Source organism: Anthonomus grandis, chromosome 6 (genome assembly GCF_022605725.1).
Source record: "Anthonomus grandis grandis chromosome 6, icAntGran1.3, whole genome shotgun sequence".
NCBI classification, from domain to species: Eukaryota; Metazoa; Arthropoda; class Insecta; order Coleoptera; family Curculionidae; genus Anthonomus; species Anthonomus grandis.
The window spans coordinates 33028092-33050877 of record NC_065551.1 but is presented as its reverse complement, the minus strand read 5'-3'; the positions used below and the strand labels follow the sequence as shown (position 1 = coordinate 33050877).

Here is a 22786-nt window from a genome sequence, read left to right as displayed (position 1 = left end):
AAATTCATTTTTTCACAGAAAAATTAAGTTTTCCTCTACTACAGGATTAATGAGCAATTTACAACTGCCAGATACCTTAAAACATCCACGATTAACAGCGACATCTTTGGCTGCTGGCACAAAACGCAACTCAACATAACCTAACTTTGGCTAACTTGACATAACCTAACCTAACTTTTTCCAAAAAGAAAAATAATCCCAGTTTTTCGACTTTATTTATTAAATAAGACACTATGGTATGAATCTTAATCGAGGCTTACGCACATCCATGTTTTCCCTTGGAAGGAGCGCTTTGAGGCGCCCGGTGGTCAATTGCTCAATTTGCTTAAAAAACATTAACTTGTCCTGCAACAATACACCTGAAACTGCATCCAAACCTCAGGACCAGAAAACATTGAAGTTTCGAAATAAGCTGCTTAACGGGCCGAATTTAAAAGATTTTTTTAAGGACACACACCTAAAGCACCAAGACCACCTACCTGAGGAGCAAGTAAGTTCTGCAATAGTTAAGTAATACACATAACCAGATCCCATTTAGGTTGCCCCCTATTTGGTGCAGTCTGTCCCATATGGAGGTCAAAGAAAAGTGTATTTTGACGTATATGGTTGCCAAATGAACGTAAATGATACCGAAGTAATATGGGCCATTTTAAAAGAACACGGGTTTGAAAAAACTAATCACATTAGAAATGCAGATGTCATACTAATTGGTAAAACATTCTCGTTATAAAATGATGGCAGCAAGATTAAAATGGCTCTTTTAGTTACATGCGCCATCAGAGATAGTGCAGAAGAGAAAATATGGAACAAATTGAACTTTATTAAAGGGCTGAAAGGTAAGAGAAGAAAAAATATGCCCACCTTGAAAGTCGGGATTTTAGGGTGCATGGCCGAAAGGCTCAAAGAAAAGGTTTTGGAGACCGACCAAACGGTGGATTTGGTTGTGGGACCCGATGCTTACAGGGATTTACCAAGGTAAGAAAACTAAATTATTTGTTAGGAAATTATGAAAATTTTGTTGAAGAATGTTTTGTTAGGGGAAACTTTACAAAACCTACAAATGAGGAGTGTTGGAGCAAAATCGAATAAATCCACCAAACATGATTTTGAGAAACACCCGAATTTTTAATAACGCAAAAAGTATTATCTTTTTCTTTTTTTTTTGGTAGAACATATTATTGGAGACGTCGTTAATAATACAATTTTGAAAAATTATTATTTTTTGAAATATAACAAAACCAAAAATTGATTTATTAGGTTTTGCTCAAAAGTATTGGATTTATTTGATTTTGTCCAAAATTTTATTACCATGCAGCAATAAAAACATTGTTTTAAACAAGAGCTTTATTTGTTAAAATATTTAATCCAATATATTAAGAAAAAATAAAAATAACAAAAAAAAAATTCTTTAAACAACACAGTCATTAACTAAAACCTAAATATGGAGTGCGTATTCTTCCTCCAAGCAGTCGCAATTATTGCTAATATTATCCTCTTCCTGAGAAATTTTCTCATTATTTTCACCTTTGTCTTTACACAGCAGTTTTTTGTTACATTCAAATTTTTCTTCACTTTTTCCAAATTGTTTTTCAATCAGTTGTTTTACACTCTGAATTTTTTTTTTTGAGGAATTGTATTGCGCAACGGGACCTCTGACAACGAAAAGTTCTTTAAATTCTCTCCTCTTTTATAGAGATATTTTTTAACTTCTGATTGGGCTTCGAATCGGTAGTGTTGAAAGCATGCGATTGATATCTTGATTTCTCCAGTTTTTTTAAGTTGATTTTTTTGTAAACGAATTCGTTTTAAATCCGATATTCCTGCAACTTTATTAAGATAATTCTGTAATTCCTTGATATTGAAAATTTTCCACTCTGATCCTAAGGCCTTAACATTTCCAACTTCAGAATAGTATCCAACATATTCTTCTTTAGAACCAATGGTTGGAGTTTTTCTAAATATTTTTTCCATGCGTCCAAACACTCTGTCCGCTGGTAAAAAACTATGTCCTCTTACCGGGTAGGTAATGATAATTTCAATAATATTATCAGGAGAGTACTTTAAGAGCCAAAACATTAACATATGAATGATGTGGGAATTTTTGTTTTGGCCCCCACATCCGTCGCAGAACAATCTTATCTGAGTTATGTCAGTCAGGTCCAAAGCTGTTAGGTAGTCCAACAACGCAGATCCGATTTCGGTAGCACCTCTTCCAGATTGATCTTCCGTCCATATATAAAAAGTAGAATTTTTTGAGTTTATGGAAACACGGCAGAATGAATACATACTTATTTGGTGTGAATAAAATGCATCAGAAATAGGAGTGCGCGGTAGCGGCTGCACCTGTTGTAAATCAAAGCAAAATGTCAAAGAATTTTCTGGCTCTTCTTTACAATGGGTATAAAAAGCTTGGCTTCTTTTCTTATGAACTCTATATTCAGTCATATACTCTACTTTTTTCTGTGGGTCTTTCTCCGATTTAGTGCGATAATATTAAATTGTGTGACAAAAATCTTTCTAAACATTGCGTAGCTAACTTTACACTGATTTTCAGCCTGTTCGATTATAATGGCTTTCAGTAGCTCTTAATTTTCCGATATACTCTTGAACTTAATCCCGTTTGGACAAATTTTTTTTTGAAAGATGATCCCTACCACGACGTTCTTTGGGAATATCTCCTGAATCAACAGTCTTACAAATGGTAAACAATCTGTGATTTTTCATTGCTAGTGCAGCCATGAAAAAACTCCTACAAACCTTAACTACTTCTGTTGATCGATTTTTTTTAATTTTCATAAAGAAATTCGCCGCTTTTGCTCTTTGTCGAGGATTTTTTTCTACAGATCTCTTCCTTACGGTACCGCAAACACTAATCATATGACCAAGTTTTATATCTTGTACGTTTTTATCTGGAACTTCATACAGCTTCCTTCTAGTCACTTTAATATCAGATGTTTTGTTAATATGTGAACAGGGTCGCTTAAAACCATTTAAGTCTGGATCTGGATGCTGGTATCTGTAACAACAGAAAATAAATCTTAAGCAACTCGCCTCTTTAACACGTTGACTGCCGGACGTAAATCAGAACTTGGGTCAGGTGCGCCGGGAGTGTTTTATTAATTTTGTTTTCTAATAAGTAAAATTTAGATCCAAATATAGTAGCAAGAGACACTTTTTTTTTTTTGACCTTGTTTAGAAGCATGTATAATATGTATACACGCGGCGCAGTATTATTTTTTATCAATCTGCGCCGTGTGTGTAAATACTATACACCAACCGCTAAAATTTATACATATGCCTGTCCAGGTAAACCACCAATATGTGTTGAATATTTTTTTGTAATTCATAAAGCCAAATTAAAGTAATAAAGAGGTTTTTCGTATTTTTATCAATTATACCATTTTCCACAATGATTTCAATATTTGGTGTATTTTTCCATTAGTTTAGAAGTAATTTTTAGTTATCACCTTCTATTTTTTTTTAATAAAACATTTTCCAATTTACTTTATGTTTCATTTCCTAAACTAAAATGCGGTATTTTCCTACTAAAAAACAAAGAAAATCCTATCCAACTTAGACCCGCGTTATTGGGCACTTTTTTGCAATGCAAAATTTAAAACAGCTATATTTTCAAAAAATAGAAAAATATTTTCACGCCAATCTCATTATATGGTAGTCCTACGCCGGACAAATAGAGAACCCATACGAAATACACGTAATGTGTGCATAAATCGAATACACGCGACCTGCAGTCATCAATAAAATTATGTATATATTTAATGCACATGGCGCCAGTGACACACACGCTGTGTATAATATATATACACATGGCAGTCAACGTGTTAAAAAACTAAAAATGTATTTTTGTACAAAAAAATCCTTTAACCATTGTGTAACCAACTGGGTACTCAGGTACCAATCAGCCTAGAAAATATCTTTTGAAAAAAAAACAATAAAAAAATCATAAAAAATCTAGCGCATCCCCACGATTATTTTATTTTTTTAAATTAAATTTTAAAACAGAAAGAAAACAATTTTATTTGCTTCGTTACACAAGGGTTAAAATGACACGCCACACGATCTTGAATTAAACAAATTACCCCCTTCTTTCATATCCTAAGTAACACCTTTAAAAAGTAAATCTTACCTTCCAGGTTTTCCTCTCTGCTTTTTCTCAACCTTTTTTTCTTATACCGCTACCTTCATTGGCATCACATACGGTTACTGTTTCACCTATTATATCTTCATCCATATTATTCTCCTAGTAAAGTAAGTTATACAACCCTGGTGCCATCTCTTATTACGTTAATTAAATTTTCTGGATTTATTCGGTTTTGCTCCAACACTCCTCAAATATCCTTAAAATCAGTCAGTATAATCACTAAAAAAAGCTCATGGAATATATATGAACATTCAGTAAGCAATATGAGTCAGTAATTTAAATATTCCTCTTATTGGAACACAGGAATACCAGGAAGTTTTTGATTAATAGGATTCTGTGTTCTAAGAACTATAGCCATCCGAGAGATTTATTTTTTTATACTCTTACAAACACATTGGAAATGTAATTGCACATGAAGAGTGCTTACTTGCATAAAATAGAAAAAAAACCTAATCAAGATAACTACTCCTTAAGTTTAATTTACAAGTGTTAATTTAAGAATGACAAAAGATATGATATTAGGTAATTAAGAAAATATTTTTTATATTTTAACTTATTAACAATATTAAAAATAAATGGTATGTCAAATACTTATTTTTGCAATATTAAATTTAGTCAGCATCTTTATCTTTATTTTTATTAAAGGGACACCTACCCATACTGTGTCTAGTTTACAATAAAGTTAAGCTTATCTCTTCTATATACAGTAAACACTAAATTAGTAAAAGAGTACATACTTGATAACTAATACCTACTTAAGTACTTAATTAAGACTTAAATAAATTAACATTAAACAGTTAAGTGTAAAATAACGAATTATTAAACAACATGAAATCGTCATAACCTAAAATTGCAACATGGTGGTTGTAAAGCATTACTACACATAGTCAAGCTCTCCTCAATAGACAAAACTTTGTCAACTGATTATTCTTCCAAGGATCTGGGGTTTTTAGTTTTGTTTTCTAATTTGCCCAAGAGTTGTATAAAAGATCAGGCCATATTTTGTCCCTAAAGGATTTTTAGCTCCACTCACAACAAACCAACCATTTGTCCATAAAGCCATCCTTTCATATGAGATCATGTAAAGATATGTATTATGAGCTCTTAAGTATAAATGTCTTAAACATCTCTATTGTATTTTTTTAACCATATTAATATGTACTATTATCTGTGTTGGCCAAATAACTGAACTCAATTCTAAATGGGGTCAGACCAATATATTAAATATCATTATAATTAATTTTATCAAGAAGTTTATATGCTTTGTGGTTTCATAGTGTTGTTTAAATTTAGGGTTGGTCCCTAGGTCCACCAAGGTTCCTATATTAATTCTTCCTACTTTATGACATTAATCATGTAATTAAACTTTATATGTTCTACTTTTAACGATGGTGACATTCTATTGCTATTAAACCATTCAGATATTGACTCTACATCCATGCCAGTACTCTTCAGTTTTATCTTAAAAAGTTTGACATATTGGATATCCTCTAAGTTGAAGGGCAAATGGTTAAAATTTTTTAAAGATATTATACCAGATCCTTCTTGAAGTTGTGCTGTTATGTATAGATTATCTGATGTTCTTGTTGAGTATGTATTTATATCGCCACAAGTTGATCTAAATTTTTAAGAACATAGACGCAGTGTAATATATAGAAATTTACAACTGTTTCCCTAAGAGACAAAGAAAACATTGTCCTGAGAATTATTTTTTGGCATACAAGAACTGCATCAATATTACTGTACTTTTTCGAATCCAATAATCCATATATGTTAATATTGACTTGATTGCACAAATGTTAATGTTTCCTTATCAAAATTTCTACTACTCAATTTAGAGCATTCACTTGGAATGTGGTTGTTCCAAGATAAGTGCTAATCAATTGTAATTCCCAAGAAGTTGGTGGAATCTTTTTGTATAAGGTTTGTTTGTTTATCCTTAAGAAATAGGCTAAAATGTTGCACAATTCTAATTGGTGTAAAAACTAAAAAGTTGGTTTTTGAGAGAAACACCATTTCTATTACACCTATATCCCTCACACACTGATTTACCTGTGTACACAGTGATCCATAATCATGCTCACGTATTACAATAGCAGAGGTATCATCAGCAAAAAATGATTAATAATTTCTGTTTGTAGTTAGGGGTAGATCGTTTATAAATGCAAAAAAAGAATAGGCCTAAGCACACTACCTTGTGGTACTCCTATCCTAACATTGTGTGAATAATTCTCTGATTATTTTAACTTGTTGAATTCTCATGTTCAGATAGGGTTTTATAAATAGACATGCAGATCCTAAAACACCGAAGGTAGAAAGCATGGTAAACTTTATCAAAAGTCTTTTCCCAGTGCGTAACGATCACATCCAACTGTTCCTTATAAATTAATACTTTTTACTCCTATGACGGATTAAAATATGCACGTTTTTAGGTTGCTAGCTTTGACAGAGAACAACCAGAAATCTGTAAATGTACTGCTATCCTTTGACGAAACTTACGCGGATATAACTCCCGTAAGGCTTAACGAGAACTCAGTTTCCGCATTCATTTCCATCATGAGGGGTTGCGATAATATGTGTACTTACTGTATAGTCCCGTTCACCAGGGGTCGCGAGAGGTCAAGACCGGTAACTTCGATTTTAAGGGAAGTAGAACATTTGTCCGAACAGGGGGTAAAAGAAGTCACTTTACTGGGTAATAATTAGGGCCTAAAGTACTTAAAAAAATAATAATTAAAACATTAATTTTAGGTCAGAACGTTAACAGTTATAGGGACCTTTCGGAATCTAATCAGGGGGATAATTTGACCTCTCTGGCGAAGGGTTTTAAGACCGTTTATAAATTGAAAAAGGGCGGTTTGAGGTTTGGTGATCTTTTATACAAGGTGGCTCAGGTTAATCCGGAAATGCGGATCAGGTTTACGTCTCCGCATCCCAAGGATTTTCCTGATGAAGTCATTGAGGTAAGTCACACAATCGAAGGAATATTTACACTTTAAGATAGGACCAACGTTATATTTGTTATATAAAAAGTGTATGGTATTCATAACTATTATATTTTCTTCTGCAAAATAAATAATATACCTTAGTTCACATTATAATAATCTCGGAAATCTTACTCAATTTATTCCTTTATATATAAGAAACCTGTGCTTTGAAAAAGATCTACAATAAGAGTGATTTATTTCGCGGAGAAAAGACTTCCTTCTAAGAAAGAACCTTCTTTATCAATTACTCTACTTCCAAAATGGACTTCTTCAATAGTTTAAGCTTAAAAACTCATCATTTATGAAAATTAGAAGTAATATTCAACAAGAGAAAGAAAAGAATAAAACAGTAATCATTCACCATGAACCATCCGTCCGTCCAAAATAGGACATTACATAATGGAATTCATAATTTATCATCTTTTTCCTCCTGCAAACATAAATTCTTTGCTCCTGTAAAAATTTTCACATCCAAATCCCTTTAGATGATAAGGTCCCACCCAAATATCTGCAAAAGCTTACATATGCCCGCACAGTCCGGAAATACCGCAGTTCTTGAAAGAATGAGAAGAGGTTACAGCAGAGAAGCATATTTACAACTAGTGAAACACGTGAGAAACAGGATCCCGGAGGTCTCTTTAAGTTCCGATTTCATTGCCGGTTTTTGTGGGGAAACTGATGAAGGTACTTTCGGTTAAATCAAAGAAGCAATTCCGGTTCTTTTAATCGAAACTTTTAGAGTTCGAGGACACGCTGTCTCTTATGGAGGAAGTGAAATACAACACAGCGTTTCTGTTTCCTTATAGCATGAGGGAGAAAACTACCGCACACAGGAGGCTCATTGACGATGTGTGTGATAAAGTAAAGAACGAAAGATTGCAAAAAATGATCGAGGTGTTCAGGAGGAACGCTTACGTTTTAAACGCAGGACAAATAGGTATTATTAACCATTAGTTACAAGGTTTCGATGCTCTAGGGACAAAAAATCTGAGAGTGTTTTATAAATCAAACTGTAATGGTTAACCTTGTTTTTTTTTGTAGGTAAAATCCATTTGGTACTGATAGAGGGATTTAGTAAACGATCTGAAAACAATTTGCAAGGAAGAAACGATAATAACATAAAAGTAATTATACCGGCAAACGATTTGGTGCCTTCCAGGGATGGGACAAATTCGAAACTCTTATCACCGGGGGACTACGTGGCTGTCCATATAAATGCCGCCAATTCCCAAGTGTTAAAAGGTACGTACCCAAGAATTCCCGACATATTTCAATATTACTAGAAGCATTTTAATAGTTATTATTTCTTGACGCTTTTAAGCTTTTTTAAAGCCATTTCCAATTTTCTATATACAAGCTTTCTATATACTATATACATTCTACAAATTATAGTCTTATATGAAGTCTCTACATTATTTGTATTAATTAATTGTTTCATACCTTAAGATGTTTTATTCAAGACTGAGCTACTCTAGAGCAGTGAGGATCCATCCCAAGTCTTGAAACGAGAATTGTTGCTACTTAAAGATGAAAAAATATACTATTCTAGCTTAATTGGATCCCTGGCAAATAACTCTAATTAATGTAGAAGCTACTTTAAGTCACTGCCAAGTACTTATACGATAGTTGCGGAAATTTAATGTTTCAGAAGGTTTTATAGATATTCTTGGAAAGTTGTACGTCCTTATCCAAATACCTGGAAAAAATTCTCTTAATTTCAAGCTTTTAAAAATTCTAGTTTGGCACGAATTTCCTGCCAAGATTTATCTAAAATAACAGTTAAATGTACACCTTTTATGACGATGTAACTACCTTAAGAATAAAGTGGAACAGGAAATCAAACTTCGAAACTGAAGTGTAAAGATTTGTTATTATGTGCCAGTAATCAATAATTTATTTGTTCATACGAGTGTGCATTCAAATTAATTCAATGTTTGTCCATTTTTGAATATCTTTACAATACTTTAACTCTCTTGGTAGTACAGATATCTTTGTCACATTTATTTAATGTTTCAATGGTAGATGGTACTTCCATTTTTGTTATCAATTATGTTCTCAGTTTCATTTTGTTACTGTTTTAAGAAAACCGTACATGGAAATGTCTTTTTCTGTTAAGTGAATGTTCTACTAATATGAAGAAACACACACACTTTAGGTTAAAGAAGTGAAATATCGAAGTAAAAAAGTGGTTGTTAATAAAATGTATGACCATCGCTGTTGCTAATAACGCCTCGAGATCTGTTGGACATGCTCCTAATTAAATTGCCAATGGTATTTTGCTCAATTTGTATCCACTGCTCTTGCCGATACTTTATCAACTCTCCTTTCATCTGGAAAATTGTTCCTTGATTTAAAACACGCCTTTTCAACATATCCTAAACGTGCTTGGTAGGAAGAGCCCTCGGAAACTTAGAATAATATTCCAGGCTCTCCAAGTAACTCAGTTCCCTGGAATGGGACTCTCAGATCACCTAAAAATGCAAGATTTGAAAGAGAGCTTTGTAGATTGGCTCCAATTACCTGGAAGAGCTGCCAGGGTAATTAGAAGATTATTCCAGGTTCTCAAAGTAACTCAGATCCCTCGAATAAGACTTTTACATTATCTAGAATCGCAAGAACCAAAAGAGGGAGTCGTAGATTGGCTCAGATTATCCTCAATTGTCTGGGAAAGCTCTCAGAGTACTTAGAAGATTATTTTAGGCTCTCTAAATCTCTCAGATCCCTGAAATAAGACTCAGATTATCTAATAAAATGTAAAATCCAAAAGAGAGTCAGTTAGCTGTAAAAACTTTCAGAGTACTTAGAAGATTAATTATTCCAAGCTCTCTAAATGGTTTAGATTGCTGGAATAAAGCTCTTAAATTATCTAAAACTACAACTTTTAACAGAGAGAGAGAGTCGTACGACTAAGTTTACCCTCAATTGCCTGGAAGAGCTCCGTAATTAGAAGGTTATTCCAGGCTCTCCAAAAAACTCAGATCCCTAAAACAAGACTCTCGGATTATCTAGAAATGCAAGATTCAAAGGAGAGAGTCGTGGATTGACTCAATTGCCTGTAAGAACTCTTAGAGTACTACTACTATAAGATTATGCTACCAAATGGTTCAAATCCCTGGAATCTTAGTATTCATTTACTGTTGGAACACACTTCAATGAGAACCAGATTATTCCAAAACTTCAGTCCAACTCATCAAAGTTCTACCTTGGTAACCAGTTCAAAATCGCTCCAACTGCCTGGAAAAAAGCCTTTACCTTCTTAAAAGGAATAGAAAATGAAATTTCTTCAGACTTACTTCAACTGCTTGGAAATAGGAGAAAATGACTCTAATTATTTTCAATTTGCTTCAAACGTTTCCAAAAGATGGCGCTGCATTGTTGGAATTAAACAAATATTCCAAACAGTCGAAATTTGTCTTAAGCGCCTACCTGTGAGAAATTAATATTTTCAACTGTCTGAAAGTAGCAAAAAATGACTTGAAGTCAGTGTAAAATTGTTAGAAATGCCTGCAGAAGGCTTACTACTACTGCTTTTACTTACTTACGACTGCTTTTACTTATTTGCTTTGCATTATTGCTACAATTAAACAAATATTCTCAACTCTTGAAATTTGTCTCAAGCAACTTCTTGGAAGAAATTAATGTTTTCAACTGCCTGGAAGTAACAGAAATTACTCAAATTCCTTGAAAACTACTTGGAGGTAGTATAAAATTACTCCAAATTAAAATTGCTCCAAATGTCTGGAAAATCTATTACCTTCTTGGAAGTATTCGAAAATGTAATAGTTTTAAAGTGGACTCCAATTTAATCAGTCCAAAATTGCCTCAAATGCCTGTAGAAGATTTACATTGTTGGAATTGAACAACATATCCTAAACATTTTTCCCAAACTGAAATTTAAAACCAAAATTTAACCTAAACAAGTCCCTGGAAGACATTAATATTTTCAACTGCCTGGAAGTAGCAAAAAATGACTCGAAGTCAGCATAAAATTGTTAGAAATGCCTGCAGAAGATGCCTATATATTGCTAGAATTAAACAAATATTCCCAACGCTTGAAATTTGTCTCAAGCAACTTCTTGGAAGAAATTAATTTTTTCAACTGCCTGGAAGTAACAGAAATGACTCAAATTCCTTGAAAACTACTTTAACTCCTTGGAGGTAGTATTTAGAAGTCAGATTAAAATTGCTCCAAGTGTCTGGAAAATCTATTACCTTCTTTGAAGTATTTGAAAATGACATAGTTTTAAAGGAACTGGACTCCAATTTAATCAGTCTAAAATTGCCCCAAATGCCTGCAGAAGATTTACATTGTTGGAATTGAACAAATATCCTAAATATTCGAAATTTGTCCCAAACAAGTCCCTGAAAGACATTAATATTTTCAACTGCCTTGAAGTAACAGAGAATTACTACAATTCCTTCAAAACTACTGCAACTTCTTTGATGTTCCCTTGGCAAATTGACTATGATATCTCACTCAATAGCAGCAAAAATTGTAAGTTTGCCCAACATGCCTTAAAAAGATTTTTTACTATTGCTGAATGTGATATGGTATGTCCAACAAATAATAACATAATTTATCTTGGAAACTATTTTTATTTTGCGATTAATTTGATGGGTTTATATTTGAGGAGCAGACTTGCAAAACACAGTTTGTCCAAACTTTCATTTTGGCGTTATAATATTTCCTTGAATGGCTATCATTTTGTACAATATTGGATATCCAAATCGCATTATATCCTACTAGACAAACGAAAAGCATTTTGTTCATTAAAACACTTTAGTTAGTGTAATGGAATCCTTAGATGGTGAGCTGGTTGTTGGTGATAGTGACCGTGGTAGCAATAAACGTCAAGTAAATTTAACGTTAATCATCAATCATCATCATACAAATTTTATGATAGCTTTACTTGCCAATACAAACCCTGATCTCTAATTTATGTAGAAGCTACTTTAAGTCACTGCAAAGTACTTATACGAGAGTTGAATCGAAAATGAATGTTTTAGAAGGTTTTATAGATATTCTTGGAAAGTTGTACGTCCTTATCCAAGCACCTGGAAGAATTCTATTAATTTTAAGCTTTAAAGAATCCTAGTTTGGCACGAATTTCCCTCCAAGATTTATCTAAAATAACAGTTAAATGTACACCTTTTATGATGATGTAACTACCTTAAGAATAAAGTGGAACAGCAAATCAAACTTCAAAATTAAAAAATCATTTTGATGTTTATTGTTTTACAATAATTAACTGAAGTGTAAAGATTTGTTATTATGTGCCAGTAATCAATAATTTATTTGTTCATACGAGTGTGCATTCAAATTAATTCAATGTTTGTCCATTTTTGAATATCTTTCCAATACTTCAACTCTCTTGGTAGTAAAGATATCTTTGTCACATTTATTTAATGTTTCAATGGTAGACGGTACTTCCATTTTTGTTATCAATTATGTTCTCAGTTTCATTTTGTTACTGTTTTAAGAAAACCGTACATGGAAATGTCTTTTTCTGTTAAGTGAATGTTCTACCAATATGAAGAAACACACACACTATAGGTTAAAGAAGTGAAATATCGAAGTAAAAAAGTGGTTGTTAATAAAATGTATGACCATCGCTGTTGCTAATAACGCCTCGAGATCTGTTGGACATGCTCCTAATTAAATTGCCAATGGTATTTTGCTCAATTTGTATCCACTGCTCTTGCCGATACTTTATCAACTCTCCTTTCATCTGGAAAATTGTTCCTTGATTTAAAACACGCCTTTTCAACATATCCTAAACGTGCTTGGTAGGAAGAGCCCTCGGAAACTTAGAATAATATTCCAGGCTCTCCAAGTAACTCAGTTCCCTGGAATGGGACTCTCAGATCACCTAAAAATGCAAGATTTGAAAGAGAGCTTTGTAGATTGGCTCCAATTACCTGGAAGAGCTGCCAGGGTAATTAGAAGATTATTCCAGGTTCTCAAAGTAACTCAGATCCCTCGAATAAGACTTTTACATTATCTAGAATCGCAAGAACCAAAAGAGGGAGTCGTAGATTGGCTCAGATTATCCTCAATTGTCTGGGAAAGCTCTCAGAGTACTTAGAAGATTATTTTAGGCTCTCTAAATCTCTCAGATCCCTGAAATAAGACTCAGATTATCTAATAAAATGTAAAATCCAAAAGAGAGTCAGTTAGCTGTAAAAACTTTCAGAGTACTTAGAAGATTAATTATTCCAAGCTCTCTAAATGGTTTAGATTGCTGGAATAAAGCTCTTAAATTATCTAAAACTACAACTTTTAACAGAGAGAGAGAGTCGTACGACTAAGTTTACCCTCAATTGCCTGGAAGAGCTCCGTAATTAGAAGGTTATTCCAGGCTCTCCAAAAAACTCAGATCCCTAAAACAAGACTCTCGGATTATCTAGAAATGCAAGATTCAAAGGAGAGAGTCGTGGATTGACTCAATTGCCTGTAAGAACTCTTAGAGTACTACTACTATAAGATTATGCTACCAAATGGTTCAAATCCCTGGAATCTTAGTATTCATTTACTGTTGGAACACACTTCAATGAGAACCAGATTATTCCAAAACTTCAGTCCAACTCATCAAAGTTCTACCTTGGTAACCAGTTCAAAATCGCTCCAACTGCCTGGAAAAAAGCCTTTACCTTCTTAAAAGGAATAGAAAATGAAATTTCTTCAGACTTACTTCAACTGCTTGGAAATAGGAGAAAATGACTCTAATTATTTTCAATTTGCTTCAAACGTTTCCAAAAGATGGCGCTGCATTGTTGGAATTAAACAAATATTCCAAACAGTCGAAATTTGTCTTAAGCGCCTACCTGTGAGAAATTAATATTTTCAACTGTCTGAAGTCAGTGTAAAATTGTTAGAAATGCCTGCAGAAGGCTTACTACTACTGCTTTTACTTACTTACGACTGCTTTTACTTATTTGCTTTGCATTATTGCTACAATTAAACAAATATTCTCAACTCTTGAAATTTGTCTCAAGCAACTTCTTGGAAGAAATTAATGTTTTCAACTGCCTGGAAGTAACAGAAATTACTCAAATTCCTTGAAAACTACTTGGAGGTAGTATAAAATTACTCCAAATTAAAATTGCTCCAAATGTCTGGAAAATCTATTACCTTCTTGGAAGTATTCGAAAATGTAATAGTTTTAAAGTGGACTCCAATTTAATCAGTCCAAAATTGCCTCAAATGCCTGTAGAAGATTTACATTGTTGGAATTGAACAACATATCCTAAACATTTTTCCCAAACTGAAATTTAAAACCAAAATTTAACCTAAACAAGTCCCTGGAAGACATTAATATTTTCAACTGCCTGGAAGTAGCAAAAAATGACTCGAAGTCAGCATAAAATTGTTAGAAATGCCTGCAGAAGATGCCTATATATTGCTAGAATTAAACAAATATTCCCAATGCTTGAAATTTGTCCCAAGCAACTTCTTGGAGGAAATTAATGTTTTAAACTGCCTGGAAGTAACAGAAATGACTCAAATATCTTGAAAACTACTTCAACGCTTGAAATTTCTTTCCAAGAGTCCAGTTCCTTTAAAACTAATTCATTTTCAAATACTTCCAAGAAGGTCATAGATTTTCCAGACATATATAGGCATCTTCGGCAAGCATTTCTAACAATTTTACACTGACTTCGAGTGATTTTTTGCTACTTCCAGGCAACTTCTTGGAAGAAATTAATGTTTTCAACTGCCTGGAAGTAACAGAAATGACTCAAATACCTTGGAAACTACTTTAACTACTTGGAGGTAGTATAAAATTGCTCCAAATATCTGGAAAATCTATTACCTTCTTGGAAGTATTTGACAATAAATTAGTTTTAAAGGAACTGGACTCCAATTTAATCAGTCTAAAATTGTCCCAAATGCCTGCAGAAGATTTACATTGATGGAATTGAACAAATATCATAAACATTCGAAATTTGTCCCAAACAAGTCTCTGAAAGACATTAATATTTTCAACTGCCTTGAAGTAACAGAGAATGACTACAATTCCTTCAAAACTACTGCAACTTCTTTGATGTTCCCTTGGCAAATTGACTATGATATCTCACTCAATAGCAGCAAAAATTGTAAGTTTGCCCAACATGCCTTAAAAAGATTTTTTACTATTGCTGAATGTGATATGGTATGTCCAACAAATAATAACATAATTTATCTTGGAAACTATTTTTATTTTGCGATTAATTTGATGGGTTTATATTTGAGGAGCAGACTTGCAAAACACAGTTTGTCCAAACTTTCATTTTGGCGTTATAATATTTCCTTGAATGGCTATCATTTTGTACAATATTGGATATACAAATCGGATTATATCCTACTAGACAAACGAAAAGCATTTTGTTCATTAAAATACTTCAGTTAGTGTAATGGAATCCTTGGATGGTGAGCTGGTTGTTGGTGATAGTGACTGTGGTAGCAATAAACGTCAAGTAAATTTAACGTTAATCATCAATCGTCATCATACAGATTTTATGATAGCTTTACTTGCCAATACAAACCCTGATCTCTAATTTATGTAGTATGTTTTACGATGGTTGAATCGAAAATGAATGTTTCAGAAGGTTTTATAGATATTCTTGGAAAGTTGTACGTCCTTATCCAAGCACCTGGAAGAATTCTATTAATTTTAAGCTTTAAAGAATCCTAGTTTGGCACGAATTTCCCTCCAAGATTTATCTAAAATAACAGTTAAATGTACACCTTTTATGATGATGTAACTACCTTAAGAATAAAGTGGAACAGCAAATCAAACTTCAAAATTAAAAAATCATTTTGATGTTTATTGTTTTACAATAATTAACTGAAGTGTAAAGATTTGTTATTATGTGCCAGTAATAAATAAGTTATTTGTTCATACGAGTGTGCATTCAAATTAATTCAATGTTTGTCCATTTTTGAATATCTTTACAATACTTCAACTCTCTTGGTAGTAAAGATATCTTTGTCACATTTATTTAATGTTTCAATGGTAGATGGTACTTCCATTTTTGTTATCAATTATGTTCTCAGTTTCATTTTGTTACTGTTTTAAGAAAACCGTACATGTAAATGTCTTTTTCTGTTAAGTGAATGTTCTACCAATATGAAGAAACACACTATAGGTTAAACAAGTGAAATATCGAAGTAAAAAAGTGGTTGTTAATAAAATGTACGACCATCCCTGTTGCTAATAACGCCTCGAGATCTGTTTGAATGCTCCTAATTAAATTGTCAATGGCGTTTTGCTCAATTTGTATCCACTGCTCTTGCCTATACTTTATCAACTCTCCTTTCATCTGGAAAATTGTTCCTTGATTTAAAACACGCCTTTTCAACATATCCTAAACGTGCTTGGTAGGAAGAGCTCTCGGAAACTTAAGAATAATATTCCAGGCTCTCCAAGCAACTCAGTACCTTGGAATTAGACTCTCAGATTACCTAAAATGCAAGACTCGAAAGAGAGCTTTGTAGATTGGCTCCAATTACCTGGAAGAGCTGCCAGGGTAATTAGAAGATTATTCCAGGTTCTCAAAGTAACTCAGATCCCTGGAATAAGACTTTTACATTATCTAGAATCGCAAGAACCAAAACAGAGAGTCGTAGATTGGCTCAGATTATCCTCAATTGTGTGGGAAAGCTCTCAGAGTACTTAGAAGATTATTTTAGGCTCTCTAAATCTCTCAGATCCCTGAAATAAGACTCAGATTATCTAATAAAATGTAAAATCCAAAAGAGAGTCACTTAGCTGTAAAAACTTTCAGAGTACTTAGAAGATTAATTATTCCAAGCTCTCTAAATGGTTTAGGTTCCTGGAATAAAGCTCTTAAATTATCTAGAACTACAACATCGAACAGAGAGTCGTATGACTAAGTTTACCACTAATTCCCTGGAAGCTCTCAGAGTAATTAGAGGATTATTCTAGGCTCTCCAAGTAACTCAGATACCTGGAACAAGACTCAGATTATCTAAAAATTCAAGATTCAAAGGAGAGAGTCGTGGATTGATTCAATTGCCTGTAAGAACTCTCAGAGTACTACTAGAAGTTTATTCTAGGCTTTCCAAATGGTTGAGATCCCTGGAATCTTGGTATTCATTTACTGTTGGAACACACTTCAATGGGAACCAAATTATTCCAAAACTCCAGACCAACTCATCAAAGTTCTACCTTGGTAACCAGTTCAAAATAGCTCCAACTGCCTGGAAAAAAGCCTCTACCTTCTTAAAAGAAATAGAAAATGAGTTAAATTTCTTCCAAACTTACTTCAAATGTTTCCAAAAGATGGAGCTGCATTGTTGGAATTAACCAAATACTCCAAACAGTCGAAATTTGTCTTAAGCGCCTCCCTGTGAGAAATTAATATTTTCAACTGCCTGGAAGTAGCAAAAAATGACTTGAAGTCAGTGTAAAATTGTTAGAAATGCCTGCAGAAGATGGCTATATATTGCTAGAATTAAACATTAAACAAATATTCCCAACGCTTGAAATTTGTCTCAAGCAACTTCTTGGAAGAAATTATTGTTTTCAACTGCCTGGAAGTAACAGAAATGACTCAAATACCTTGGAAACTACTTTAACTACTTGGAGGTAGTATAAAATTGCTCCAAATATCTGGAAAATCTATTACCTTCTTCGAAGTATTTGACAATGAATTAGTTTTAAAGGAACTAGACTCCAATTTAATCAGTCTAAAATTGTCCCAAATGCCTGCAGAAGATTTACATTGATGGAATTGAACAAATATCCTAAACATTCGAAATTTGTCCCAAACAAGTCCCTGAAAGACATTAATATTTTCAACTGCCTTGAAGTAACAGAGAATGACTACAATTCCTTCAAAACTACTGCAACTTCTTTGATGTTCCCTTGGCAAATTGACTATGATATCTCACTCAATAGCAGCAAAAATTGTAAGTTTGCCCAACATGCCTTAAAAAGATTTTTTACTATTGCTGAATGTGATATGGTATGTCCAACAAATAATAACATAATTTATCTTGGAAACTATTTTTATTTTGCGATTAATTTGATGGGTTTATATTTGAGGAGCAGACTTGCAAAACACAGTTTGTCCAAACTTTCATTTTGGCGTTATAATATTTCCTTGAATGGCTATCATTTTGTACAATATTGGATATACAAATCGGATTATATCCTACTAGACAAACGAAAAGCATTTTGTTCATTAAAATACTTCAGTTAGTGTAATGGAATCCTTAGATGGTGAGCTGGTTGTTGGTGATAGTGACCGTGGTAGCAATAAACGTCAAGTAAATTTAACGTTAATCATCAATCGTCATCATACAAATTTTAAAATAGCTTTACTTGCCAATCAAACCCCGATCCCGATTTAGAACAATTTAATATATGAGCAGTATGTAACCATAAGAATAATTCAATCCTAAAATGTGGGTAAGTAGGTCGAAAAAATGTCATTACAGTTCGGGAAGCTTTTTCTAATAATCCAAATAAAGTTATTCAAGATGGAATTAAAATATTATGAAAGTAAAAATAAAAGTGCATATATCATGTTTTAATAATAATTTTGCAAATTTTTTATCTATTGAAGAGAAATAAAGTTTCGTTGTTTTATTGCTTTTTTTCAATTAGTGTGATCTTTTGTTTCTTCAGAATATAACATTTCGATACTTTGGCAATTGTATAACCAAAATGCACTGGACAGTCTGAATATAAATCAACAAGTATTTCAGCCGAGTATTTAGTAAATATTTTAACGTAGGGCTTGGCAGTCCTGCTACTGATGTTTGTAGCTATTGTGTAAGAAGAGAAACCAAAATAGTTGTCGCAAAGCTCTTCTGAAAAACAAAAAATACCACTGAGCTAAAAGTGCACAAATTTCGTGCATCACAATTCCATAAGTTAAACAAAGGAGAAGAACCAAATACAGCAAATTCAAGTATTACCCAACGTACCTATTCAGTAAAGAATTTTACGCGCAACAGTTGTCAATATATTTTTTGCATTACCAAACTTAACTGTCAGGAACCAATATTCTACACGTAGTTGGAACATCAAGTGGGCAGGGGGGCTACTGAGACATCATCGGCTATTGTCGATTTTTTGAAAAAAGCTGAATTCCCTGATAACGTGACGAAAGTTAATTTTTTTGCAGATGGTTGTGGAGGCCAAAACAAAAATAGTCATGTCGTACAGGCTTTGATATTTTGGCTCCATAAGTTGTCAGGTGAAAAAGTAAATGAAATATAAATTATATTGCCGAAGATTTTAAATTGACGCATTTAAAATATATTAAGCCTTCACAGTATCATAAAAACTCCAGATGCCTATTGGAATCTATACACTAAAGAGGGCGAGGTACGAAAACGCGGAACCGACTGGAATTTGCTTCCTGTCAAAAATATGTTGTTATGACTGAAAGGCATAAGTTCTTGTCAAAGATTTTTTTATGAAAAAAAGTGTTCACACCAACCATATTTTGGTTAAAAGTGAAGTACTATATCGACCTTCAGATGAGACAAAAATATTCCAATCTCTACTGAAACCCCACATACGATTCGATCAAGTAGACTTACCGAACTACCTAAGATACTAAGATAAAGAAAAAAAACTAGATAAGTTGAAATACTTACTAGATTCATTATTTGACGAAAACTAGAACAATGATCCAGACTTGGAATGGTTAGTTCCAATTTTTACGGATTACTGTGAAAATGCATAATCAGTTATTGAAGAAAACGAAGAATGTGAGTGTAATGACATGGAAGCAGTTAATTTTATTTATGGTTTATGCTGCTAATGAAGAATATGGTTTTGTTTGAGTTTCTTATTTTATTGTACAAAAGAAACTATATGAGCGATAAACAAAACGCTTTTTGTCCACTACAGACAAAAAGCATTTTGTTGAGCATTTTTTGAAATATTAATACTGTTTTTGCGTTTTCTAGTCTGTAAATCTAGTAATTAGTTATGCTATTTTTTTTTATTTTTTGTTACAAATCGCAATTCAGGAACTAAGACCGTTTCCAAGCACCAGTTTTTTGCTTTTCCTAATAATTTACAGTTTTGGACAAACCGCATTTTGCAAGTTCTCTCCTCATTAAAAAAAAAAAAAAAAAAACCCAATTATTTGAACCTTAAACTGATCACTTACCATGAAAAAATATCATATTTTTTTAGACTTTCGAATATTAAATATCAGTTTTTAAAGACTTGGAATATTAAAAATGATATTTTTCCAACCCTGTTTGTGTCCGTATTACAGGCACACACTTTATTTTATACTTTTGCAATTCATTAGATTATAAAGGTTTTGTAATTGTTTTTACAAAACGTGTCCGTATTGCAGGAATTCCCCTCTATTACACCGGACTTCAAGACTTCTTTCAGCAGAACCCAAGTCATTTTCTCGACAATCACCAGCTATCCATGGAGTATCATCAATAAGGTCCAACTACTTAAATAAGCCTAAAAGTGTATTGTAGAAACAATAAACATTTATTTATGTATCATAGCTTTATTTATATTCAGATGAAAAAAAAAGCACATAAGAAAAATGCGATGAGTTAAAAATAAAAAGGTGAAATTAAAAAAAAAAATAGGTAATTATAAAAAACAGGTTAATTCACTAGTCGCCAAAACTATCATAGAATTGGCACTTTAAAACAGCAAATACCTTAATCCCTCTATATAATAAGTTCTACTTAAGTTAATTTATAAAACACAATATAATAAGACACCGATCAACGACGGTTATCTATTTAAATAAAGAACATCGGGGTATTAAAATGTATGGAGGGCAAAGTTTTGATTTTGCCCTGTTCCGCTTGCAAGTTATCCATTCGGAACTGGTGCTGGTCGAGTGCCGGTTTGATGTACGCTTTGCCCCTGAGTGCGCCCAGGTGGGCGTAATACGTCGGAGCCGGATAACTGACCGATCTGTTGCATCGCGCGAACATGTGGCACAAGTAGTAAGTGAACTCCTGTATCTGGAAGTTACAATATTAACAGATCACATGCCAGAACTCTTGAGGTTTGCTTTTAAAAGATAACCTCGTAGTTTTCAAAATTTAGCGAACTTTGTGAGTTGTTTCATCTTTAATCGGAACATTTTTAAATTATGAATATCTCAATGCTAAAAAAATTATAATCGGTTGATGCGAATACAATTTAAAAAACAGTAAGAAATCCTACACAATGAAATAATTTTGGTTCTGCTCTATAATAATAGTAAAGATTATTAGACTAAGTACTAATAATATTTTGTCTTTCCCATATTTAGTTTATGGTCCTGGCAAGAATGTCCAGCCTCAATAATATGATTGGCGAACGGACAATATGAATTAAACATGTTATAAATTGGTTAATGTTCTTTTCAATGAGTTTACTATATTCTTTGATTTTTTATATAAAACACAAAATCTACAGCTTCACAGAAACATTTAATAAAACGACAAAGGTCCATGTTTCGCCCGACTAGAGCATCATCAGATCTATAATAATTAAGACGATGTAACCTGAAGAAAGGAAATTCAACAAAAACTTACCATAACATACACAAAACACCTAACATATAAATAAACAAAGCTTACAATGTGTAAGTTTTTGTTAAATTTCCTTTTTTTAGGTTACATCATCTTAATTTTTTTAATCACGTAAGTGTCCTACAATGTTTTAATTGCATGGGCTTTAATCACTATGGTAAGGATTGTAAATCACAACAAATCTGCTTAAGATGCTCTGGCAATCACTCTTATAAAGAATGTAGGTCTAATGAAAAATAATGTATAAATTGTATAAAATCTAAAAAGCCAAATGAAAACTTAGATGTTAGTCATGAAGCCTTAAGTCGAGAATGTCCTTGCCTATTGAGAATAATTAGCTTATATATTAAGAAGGTTGACTATTTATCTGACTGTGTATAAATCTATTTCAATATGAATAATATTAATAGCAATATGTCTGCCATTCTTAAAATGGCACATTTAAACTTAAGGTCGATTTTTACGGGATTTCAGGAGTTTGTGGATTTGGTAATAGGTAATGATTATGACATTATCGCAGTGACAGAAACTTGGTTAACTAATAACGTCTCGTCAAATGTGATTTCTATAACTGGTTACAATTTTTATCGCAAAGATAGGTCTACTGGCCGAGGTGGGGGGGGGTAGGATTTTTTGTTAAATCTCACTTAAAGGCTGAGATTCTTAACCTTAATATAGGTACAGATATAGATGGTTTTGAAAATATGTGGCTAAAAATTAATATAAACAGGGTCTCTATTACTGCTGGGGTCATATATCGTACTATGAATAATATTGGGGCTTGTGCAAATGCACTCGACAGTATTCTACCAGAAATAATATCAACCTCCGACTATGTAACGGTTCTAGGGGATTTAAATATTAATTTTTTTAACAGCAATAATCCAATATCCGACATATTTGATGTTTTTGGTTTCACTCAGACCATTGATGAGGCTACAAGGGTCACTGATAGAGTATCAACATTACTAGATCCTATATTTTTTAGTGATGCAGATGCTGTTATGGATGTTGGCACCATCTCTGCTATCGGGATAAGTGACCATAAGTTGGCATTTTGTAATATACGCTTACCAAATCTTAAAAGAGTCCAGAAAATAATATCATTCC

At 32.9% G+C, this 22786-nt stretch overlaps 2 protein-coding genes across 8 annotated transcripts in view; one reads left to right on the top strand and one right to left on the bottom strand.

Moving 5' to 3' along the window:
* The first annotated feature begins 4 nt into the window (after positions 1–4).
* On the top strand, positions 5–20639 carry LOC126737500 (CDK5RAP1-like protein). Its single transcript, XM_050442422.1, has 9 exons — positions 5–490; positions 539–710; positions 765–975; positions 6595–6857; positions 6914–7125; positions 7635–7833; positions 7889–8086; positions 8191–8391; positions 20482–20639. The coding sequence occupies exons 1-9, from the start codon at positions 239–241 to the stop codon at positions 20577–20579; spliced, it is 1806 nt and encodes a 601-aa protein (XP_050298379.1). The 5' UTR covers positions 5–238; the 3' UTR covers positions 20580–20639.
* The window catches only part of LOC126737497 (protein argonaute-2-like), a 63272-nt gene continuing 61115 nt past the window's right edge, over positions 20630–22786 (bottom strand). For all 7 annotated transcript variants that reach the window (XM_050442411.1, XM_050442414.1, XM_050442412.1 and 4 more), the window contains one exon: positions 20630–21121. In XM_050442411.1, the coding sequence (XP_050298368.1) occupies positions 20894–21121 (228 nt within the window). In that variant the 3' untranslated portion in view covers positions 20630–20893. The remainder of the gene's footprint in view (positions 21122–22786) is intronic.

Bases quoted from the DNA above. Each gene is read 5' to 3' on its own strand.
- LOC126737500 (XM_050442422.1), top strand. From the start codon at position 239: ATGAATCTTAATCGAGGCTTACGCACATCCATGTTTTCCCTTGGAAGG. The intron at 491-538 runs GTAAGTTCTGCA...GATCCCATTTAG, and splicing joins ACCACCTACCTGAGGAGCAA to GTTGCCCCCTATTTGGTGCA. The intron at 6,858-6,913 runs GTAATAATTAGG...CATTAATTTTAG, and splicing joins AAAAGAAGTCACTTTACTGG to GTCAGAACGTTAACAGTTAT.